Here is a 10,243-nt window from a genome sequence, read left to right on the forward strand (position 1 = left end):
GGAAGAGACAACACTGTTAATATCAGTTTGCTTGGTATCGTACTTTCCAGCAACTCAGTTGAACGGTGGATGATGCAATAAGAGTTACTTTAAGTTCTTTCAATGTTGTTACATGTTACGTTGAAATTGTTGTAGTTTTATTTAACATAATATTTTTATAATGACGGAAGAAGATTCGGTAAGTAATAGATTTGTATTAGTGTGAAATTAATTATGAAGAGCACATGTTTGGCTGTGACATATTTCAAACTTTCTCACTTATTCTAATATTTTTTTCTGTTAAGAATCACAATTAAAGTTTAGTTAGATATTTTTTGTGGATTTGTGCTAGGGACAGGAAGTTTGATCTACTAAATTGTGTGTTGTAGATATTAGATCCAACCATCAAGAAGAAGAAGAAGAAAAAGAAGGGAAATTTTGATATAGATGCTGTTTTAACAGATGTTGGTGATGGTTCAGAAAAAAAAACTTTTAACCTAGATGAACTAGAAAATGCTCTCCCAGATGGAGGAGGTACTGGAAAGTCCAATGCTCCTAATGATGTTGCAGATGATGCAGGGATTGAGGTTTGTTCAAATGTATTTAACTAACATATTCAATGATTACATATTGTATACTTTCTATTGAATCGGGGATGTTTTATTTATTCGTGAAAGTTTTAGCTTGTTTATTTCAGTCATTTAAAATGTTCAATTGTTCAGGATTAATTGACTAAAATATGTTGTAGGTGATTAAAAGTTAATGAATTGGAAGATTGTGAGGGCTACAGCCAAGAAAGACAAAAATATTTTTCAACTATTTATTGAGGCCGAACATTTGGACCCACAATGCAAGTCTACCTCAGGGCTAGTGTGATAGCTGGAGGTGTACACTATCAAACAAAAGAATTTGAATTGACCCTTTGTATGATAGTATACATCTTCATTCATCACACCAGCCTTAATGAAGACCTGTATTGTTGGTTGAAATGATGATCATTGATAAATAGTTTTAAACTATTTTTGTCTTCCTTGACCTCAGCCCAGACCATCTCCTTCTAAATTATATTTGGAAGAATAAGTCCTGCTCCCTATACTCTTTTACTTTGTCTTAATAATAATCGACAAACTATTATATTAAGGGCATATACATTTTAAGCTAGAAAAGACCTATTAAGTAAAAGTTTAACTTACAACATATTCAGACTGTTAACTTATTGTTATATCATAAAAGAAACTTATTTGAAAATAATCAGCCTGTTATTTCTGTTTATATGTCATCAAAACCTAGTGACAGGCCATTAATTAACTTTTTTTTTTCTTTTATAAAGTTTTCTTTCTTCTGTCATCTTTGTGACTTATTTTTCTGTCACTGTCATCATTTCCACTTATCTCCTTATTGTAATGATAAGTATTGATTAGGTCTGCTTTCTGGTTTTATGAATTATTATGTTCATATTCATAAATTGGTTGTAATTTTGCACTTCATGTTATTTTTTCAAAGGTAGGTCTTTATATTTTTGGACCAAAAATAGTCCCTACCACTGCAGCAGCTATGTCAACCCACATTGTATAAGCTGATGGCTTATATTTGAGGACTTTCTATATTTCCTTAACTCTACCTTATTTGTTTAATTTAATGTTGTGACAAAGCAATGCTTTTTGCAAGATAACTGTTGTTATTTTCTGTTATTGATTTATTTATGTCATGTTAAATTGTATAATTTTAAAGTAACTGTTAATATTTTAAAAATTAGAATGAGCGTTAAAAATATCTGGTGTGTCCTCTTGTATAACTTTTCTAACTTGTTTGGATACAGTCTCTAATATTATAATTGTTTGCTGTATTATCCCTAAAATTGGTCTGCTTAGTATATTTTTTAATTAAGCTTATCAGACAATTTAATTATCTTTCTAATGAGCATCTAGAATGTTTCTGGATTTGTATTGTGAAAGACCAATATAAAAGGAAGAGGTATGGTATCCTTAGGAACCTGGATAATATACTTTTTTAAAACTAATGCAAACTCCATCATACCATATCACTGCTAATACTGGCCCAAATTACATGTTTTTTTGTTGTTAGTAATTTCATATACAATTTTGTGTCCTTGAAAATGCAGAGGGCATTGAAAAGAAGACTTCAGGAATGTTTCATCAAAATAGTTAAAACCATGTTTGTCAAACACGTTATTTGGCTATTGTACACAGGATGCCTGATTTGGTACACAGCCATCCGGGAGCTGAATCCCTATAAAAAAAGTATTTGGTCGATCCTTTCAATAGATAAATCACTTCACAGACCCATAAGCTTGCCATTCATGGAAAAAAAAATTTGAAGTGGGGGGTCTGAAATTTGTTTCAGAAAAGACATATATCTTCAAATAAGATATATTTCTGTTGAAAACTGCACTTTGAAATTTAATTTGATAACAACACTGTATCTAAGTTTTAAAGAAAGTAATTAAAATGTTCAAATTAGTTTATAGATCGATTAAGGATGATATTAAATACAATTTTTCTTTTAGGAGTTTAACTTGGACATGGATTTCTCAAAGACAAAAAAGAAAAAGAAAAAAAAGAAGGATATTGATGAATTGGTTGCAGATGAAGAAAAAAAAGAAGGAGATGAGAAAGACCTTGGTATTAATTTATGATCTTCATTATTTTATTACCATTAACATACTCTGTTAAACGTTTTATACTAATGTTCTTGTCCAGTTGTGTACATTATTTCCAACTTATATAGCTTAATTTTTCCTCCATTAGTTTATTAAAATCATCAATTCTTAAATGTTGCGTATTTTTTGAGTGAGATGTGGTTAATGAAGAAAAAATACCGTACTACCATTATCTAACATAACAGCCCATATTTGTTTAGTTTATCTGGAAAGGAAGCTGAGTTTCAGATTTTCTGATCACCTAATAGCCTTGTCAAAGGGTAGTTTGAAGTGGAAAGTTCTTTTGTAGATGTTATTAGCTTAATGGTTTTAAGGGCAATGATTATAAATCTCTACATTGTACAAGAAAGTTATAAGAAAGTAAACTGTAAGTAATTTGTTTATCTTCATTTTAATATAGGATTACATTTCATGTTAATGATTAGTTTGCAAATTATAAGCCAGAAATATGAAAAAAAAAATCTGTAATTTTTAGTTTTTTTGTTTTCTTTTTAATAATTTATCAGGCTTACTAAAAAACAATTGTTTAAATTTCATAAGCGTGTTCAGCATCCCAAAAAACAAAGTGAGCCACAAAAAACAATGGCACCAGAACTTTCCATTTTAAGCTGTTTTTGAACAACATTTGGCTGGAGTACAGAAGTAGGTCCCTAAAACTATTGATAAATTTCAGTTTTTTGTGTTGATCTCATTATTATCAACTGACTTAGTGAATGTGTCACTCATTAATTTTAATTTTACTTCAGGGCTTTAAAATGAATTGCGCTTAGGTAATTTAAGTTAGTTTTTCAAAAAGTAGTACTAAATTTACTCGATATTAAACATCACTGTACATAATGTTATATAGACCTTATCACTTACAATATTTGTTTGTTTATGCTTAACCGAAATTGAGAGGAAACGGGAGCCTGGTAAGGATTTTTTTTTAATTGTAGAACATCTTATTTGCTTACGCTTATATTAAGTATCTTAATCCTAATAATTTAATTTCGTAGTACAAATAATAAAAGTGTTATAATCTTTAGTATTTTTTTCATTGGTCAGTTGTTACTCTTTAATGATATGGTCTACAAATTTTTTTTATTGGAAAAATTATGTTCTATTGCTTTAGCTAGTTAATCATTTCTTTAAAACATTTCAGCTAAAAGATACATTTAAGATTTCCCAGGGATGTGGACTTATACTGTTAACAACTTCAAGGCTCTTCAATAATTTTGAGTCTGGGTTCTTGATGTCAAACTTTGATTTCCCCCACATAACTAATGTATTAAAAATGGTTTGACAAGATTGTTTTAGCTTTTGTAGATACAATATTTCAAATCTTGAGAAAAGTTTTTGCCTTTATTTCTATTGTTACTGAAAAAGTCAAGAACTATACACCTGGCAGGATAGCTTGGCTTAATTTTCAAAGTTGATAATATTTTCAACAACTTTATGCAAAAATGAGCTTTGTGCAACCATTACTCTGTACAATACAATAAAAAAAAAATTGTTATTGTCTTGTTTTGTGAAGTATGATAAAAAATATTTGTTCTACGAGAACAATCAATTCTTATGAATTTAAAGTAAATTTAATCTGCTTTCATTTCAGCCCATAAGAAAATGTTTGGGTTCAATGTTGTCTTAAAAATAGCATTTAACCAAATATATTGAAAAGTGGGTGTTGAGAGAAATTTGAAAAAAAAAATTAAGTTATTATTTTTCTAACCAAAATAATAAACATACAATGTGAACTGAGTGTACAGAACACAAAGAAATGATTATACTAAAAACTGTCCTAGTGGTTTGTGTTATATTTTTATTAGATTGTAATAAAATGTTTATGAGCTAAATATATGATGAAATAGTTCTTAGCAATTTTATAATTTTTGAGACTTTTGTTTAGGGAAGAATTTTAAATAAAAGAGGTGCTGCTTTACTATCAATGCTCCTAGGTGTGGAATAATTTTCTTTTAATTCAAATCTCAAGTTTGAGTGCTCCTGTTTTCATGCACAATTTTCTACCAAAATCTTGGCAAAGGAAAGCCTTGAGTTGGTTGAAGATTTTGCACAGAAGCAGCCGGAAGATCCTTGGTCGTGGTAAATCCTGAAAGTTTGAACTTGAAGAGTTTTTCAAGTTTTGAGTACAATCATTTCTTCATGTTCTGTATTCTTTGTAATCATTGATATTCTGTACAATCATTCCTTCTTACTCCAGTTGTATTTTATACAATAATGCTTCTGTTAACAATGATTTCCCGGCTCTAATGCTTTTTATCCTTGTTCCTGGTCCTGTGAGGCCCAGCGGAAACTTTAGTTATAATAATCTAATTTCCCGATTATATTGCTCTGAATCGTTTTTCTTCAATAATTTTTATCATTTAGTTTTATAAATACTTGGCAAGTTTTAAATATATTACTGGCAGTAAAAACAGTTTAGTTGATTCCGTGAACATAAATTCTTAGGAATGTTTCAATGATGTTTAGACAATGTGTTTTCTTACATTGAAACAATGTTTTAGTTTTACGGATGTAGTCCCAATTCTTCCTCAAGTTGCTTTTAGTTTCTACAAAACAGTTTGTTAACATATTTTTCAATTACAGAAGAACATGATTTAATGAAAGAGTTGCATAGATCTAATTGTATATCTACATAATCAAACTGTTATGGCCGTAATTAATGATCATGAAGTATTGAAAGAGCTAGGAAATAAAGAGAGGAAGAGAATGAAACTAATTAAGCCATTAATATTGTTACTTATATCCTTCTATCTCATCCTAATAGCTGTTACATTATTATTTTAAACTTCGCATTATTATAGTGAGCCAAACTCCTTTATTTATTAAATTCCATTTATGTGATTAATTAATCCTGTTTCCTAAAACTTCTTGGATTGAACAATTATTATTATTATTTTTTATTAGTAGTACAAATTGTTAACTACATCCTATGTATATCATCACTTAAACTGTGTATATCCCGTAAGTCTAGAGAAAATCAAATATCCTTTTTTTTAAAAATATTTGAGTTGAAAAAGAGATCAATGCATAATTGTAGGGACCTCTCATCACAACCATTGTATTGTAGGATAGTTATATGATTTTCTCCAACTCCAAGAATTCTTTCTTTATGTTTCTAGAGTGGTGTGTTGATTTTTATTTATTTTTAAATGATATTTAGAATATTCAATATGTCAAAGATATCACAGCTAAAGCAATCATATATTATTTTCTATTATAAGTTGTAAAGTCATTCAAGCTCATAGATAGATAGATCTTCTCAATAAAATCTTTAATGTTGTATTTTTTTTTTTTTTTTTTATTCATCTTAAGCTGGTATACTTAACTGAATATAGAAGTTGGTGATTCTACTGTTTTGTCATTATCTGATAAAATTCTAAAACTGTCCTATCTTAATTTATATTGGATTAATCAATTGAAATTTTTTTTATAGAAAATGAGAGTCAGAAATGGTTTGGAACTGACAGGGATTACACCTATGAAGAACTCTTAACCAGGGTTTTTGATATTATGAGAGATAAAAACCCTGAAATGGTAGCAGGTAAAAAGGCAAAATTTGTTATGCGGCCTCCTCAGGTTGTTAGGATTGGAACTAAAAAAACCTCTTTTGCTAACTTCGCAGATATTTGCCGAACGTAAGTATATTCAATATAAATTTATTGTTTTGAAAGAATAATCCAAATTCATAGTTTTTCTTTCCTAAATTCGAAACTATATTTGTTTTGTTACGAGTTGTGCCACTGCTTACCAATTACAAAGTTAATTTAAGTTCTGGGCTTGTGAAAATTACTTTTAAAGAGGTCTGTAAGGGAAATATATAAAAGATTTAGAAGTTATTACTGAGGGCTAGTTAAAATTGTCTCTCAATTTTTATGATTTGACTTTTTTTTGTTTAAAAATGATGAAGTAAATAAAGGAAGTTATAAAAATAATCATTTCTTCAGGGAAAAATTAATGCAAATAATTAATAAGTTTTCACTTCTATTTAAAATGAACTGTTTAGCCTATATCTAAGATTACTTCATAATAAGTGCTGTTAACTTTTAAAATTGCTGGAAGGATTTGTAGATTTTTTTTTACTATTTAAAGGCATTTTATAAAACTCCAATAAAAAGGCAGAAATTGTCTACGGATTGATATTGTTATACCCCGCCTTCAGCAGACCCAGCCCACTCTCTTATAATGTCATGTAGCAAAGGAATGGCTTTTGTAAATTATGTATCTATATTTTCAGATATAGTCTTGTATATATTGTAGTAGTTTTACTAAATAAAATTTTAGGAGCTAGGGGAAAAAAAAAAGGATTGATATTGTTTGTCTCATCAGTCTGACAGTGCAATGTATTAGTGACTACAGATATAATAGTTTATTTAAGTTTAAATTAGCTGAATCGCCTGTTGAACAGATTCGATACTTAGGACTCCATCTTGACAAGCGACTTACTTGGAATCCACACACAAGACTGAAACGACAAGAAATTGCTCCTATGTAAATCCTTGATGCTTATTACATCACAAATAAACTCATTCATAAAGACCTTAACATCCCATTCGTTGCAGATTTGACCCAAACCAGATATGCGTATTTTTATTCCAAACTCCTTAACCATCCTAACCCATTTATTCTTAATCTTTCATCCTTAGCAATCCCTGATAATCCTCCGAGGCGTCTGAAAAGAAGATGGCCACGAGACCTTCTAGTTTAAATTAATGTTTGAAGTACCACCAATGGGTGGTTCCTTCCCAAGATTTTCAAGTGTATATGAAACATACTACATATTTACCTATTGTATTATTTTGTACAGTTGTAAATTACAATAAATAAATAATTTAAAAAAAAATTAGCTGAATCATTAGCCCACAGATTCTGTTGATGAGATTATATTTGCGTCATCTATATGGTTTCTCCTTTTCAACAGTATTGTAGATTAGATTGTAAACATTTGGCGAATGAGTCAATCCACTTGAGAATGGAGGCTATTATTGGTTGGCCTTCTGGCTAGCTGAGTATAGTATAATACAAGATTAGTTACTGAAGCCCTGGAGCTAATACATTTACGGGAAAAGGTTCTTGTCTTCTTTAAAATGTTGCTTGCAAATTGTTAGTTAAATATTATTCGTAATTTTAAAAAAATAACCACATAATTTTTTATATCTTCATTTATAATGAACTCAGATCATTAAACTTTTTCAATAGGAAAATGTTTCTTTATTTCATCGATTAAAAAGTATATATTTGTTGCAACATTTTAAGTTGCTGATAAATTATTAAAGTCATTCAGTAACTACGAATATGTAATCAGGCTGTTTAGCTATGAAATAATTTAAATTTACCTGATGTTGATACTACAGCTACAAATGTTAATTAAACTTCTCTTAATTATTTGTTTCAGGTTACATAGAGTTCCGAAACATCTCTTAGATTTTTTATTATCTGAATTGGGTACAAGTGGATCTGTTGATATAAACAATCAACTGATTATTAAGGGAAGATTTCAGCAGAAACAAATAGAAAATGTTTTACGAAGATACATAAAAGAGTACGTAACATGTCATACATGTCGATCACCTGATACTATCCTTCAGAAGGATACTCGACTATTCTTTCTACAGTGCGAGACGTGTGGTTCTAGGTGCTCTGTAGCCAGTATCAAATCTGGATTTCAGGTATTTCATTTTTTTTTTTTTTTTATGGTTAATTAAACCAAAAAATTTATTTCATAAATTTTCTTTGTTTGAAGTGTAGTATGATTTAAACTGCTTATTTTATGAAAAAAATTAATCCAGAATGGGAAAGTCACAAAACTTGAGATACAAATCACATTCTTCATAATAATTTCCACCCTTCATTTCATATCTAAAGTGTCCTCACAAATGTTTTTTTGTTTTGTTTTTTAAGCGCTTATCTAACTACCGTGAAAGAACATTTTTCTATCTTAAAAATATTAAATACTATATTCTGTTTTAATAAATAAATAAAATACAGCTGAGTACAAAGAAATAATAATAAAATAGAAATAGGGTAAGAAAAAATATCAATAATTAACAGATGCTTGTTTAAATATAGAACCTCTTAAGTAAAAGATTTATATTTTTTTTTTAAGCGCCTAACTATAGTAAAAGAACATTTTTCTATCTTAAAAATATAAAACATTATATTCTGTTTTAATTAATAATAATAAATCAGTAAAAAATACATAAATTAAAAAGAAGAGCAAAAAGTAAACAAATTTAATACTATTTAAAACAAAAAGAACTACATAGAACTAAAAAAGAGTATAAAAACAACTATATACATAATGCATTATAAGGTTGTCACTCCACACATTGCAGGTCTATGCTGTTGGTGAATTTTTTTTTTTATTTATATAAGGCAATCCACAGCAAAGGTGATGTTTGCCTGGTTATCTACAGGTTACCAACCATGGTCCATTCTATTCATACCTATTCTAACCATGGTGGGGGTCAAGTTTTTCATCTTGCGGAGCCGCCACTCAATGAAAAAAGTCATCACCTCAGCCCTCATTCGAACTAGTGCCGTCCGCAGATCTCTGACTGATAGGCCTGCACTTACCAGCTGAGCTACGAACAGCCAGATGAATTCTTTAAATTTTTTCTTGTTTTATATATACTCTCACACCCTTTAATCTGTTAAAGTCAATTTTTGTTGGATAAACTGTAGTCAGTTATTGAAGGGTCTTGCTCCTGAAACATGTGCAAGTTTAATTAAGGCTGTTATTTCCATAACAGTCTCTCAGCACTTGTTAATTCATAATTTTTTTTTTTCAGGCTGTCACTGGCAAACGTGCTGCCATCAGAGCAAAAACAACCTGAAGCTGTCTTGATAAAAGATCTCTCACTCAGGCTGGTTATTTTGTTAAATTTATACTGAAATGTGCATTAGATATTCGTCTTTTTTCATTAATATACGTGTATTATAATATATTAAGCAATTATATAGTAAATAAATTGTTTACTTCCGAATAGATATTTATTTGTCAGACGTCCCTTTTAGTCAGTTATGGTTGTATCACACAAAAATTTTTCTTGATGTGATATTAACTATCTATTTATTAAAAAACTTAAATTGAAACACCTGTTTGAATCTTATATATATATGTATATGAATTTTTGTACATATAAATACATATGAGGTGTGAACTGCATAGCTCCTCCTGTTTTTTGTTTTAAATGATTATTTATTATTATTCATATTTGTTTGATATCTGAATTTATCCGAAGGTGACACTTTCCATTATTTATTTTTATGTTTAAAAAGCAATAGTTGCTAAACTCTCATTATCCTATATTCTGATTTCTGCAAAACTACTTATCAAATGATAAAACATTTCCTTTTCTAGCTATTGCCTTCTCTGCCTAACCAAGCAGTAGCATGTTAATGCACTAATATTATTTCACTTTCACTATTTGTCAAGAAAATTTAAAGGCTCTCCAAAATAAAGAATTCGTGGTTATTGACATAAAGAGTGAAAATAAGAGGAATAAATGCTCAAAAATATCTTACTATTTTAACAATACTATTAGAAATCAGTGTTTACAGTATATATGATAATAATGGTTGTCT

The 10,243-nt window shown here is 29.1% G+C and overlaps 1 protein-coding gene across 1 annotated transcript; it reads left to right on the forward strand.

Moving 5' to 3' along the window:
* The first annotated feature begins 4 nt into the window (after positions 1-4).
* eIF2beta (eukaryotic translation initiation factor 2 subunit beta) lies at positions 5-9,642 on the forward strand. The gene is made up of 6 exons (XM_014419701.3): positions 5-178; positions 369-566; positions 2,507-2,621; positions 6,093-6,294; positions 8,052-8,325; positions 9,448-9,642. The coding sequence occupies exons 1-6, from the start codon at positions 161-163 to the stop codon at positions 9,490-9,492; spliced, it is 852 nt and encodes a 283-aa protein (XP_014275187.1). The 5' UTR covers positions 5-160; the 3' UTR covers positions 9,493-9,642.
* Positions 9,643-10,243: the final 601 nt, after the last annotated feature.

Source organism: Halyomorpha halys, unplaced genomic scaffold, assembly GCF_000696795.3.
Source record: "Halyomorpha halys isolate HHAL.00 unplaced genomic scaffold, Hhal_1.1 Scaffold249.1, whole genome shotgun sequence".
Lineage (NCBI taxonomy): Eukaryota > Metazoa > Arthropoda > Insecta > Hemiptera > Pentatomidae > Halyomorpha > Halyomorpha halys.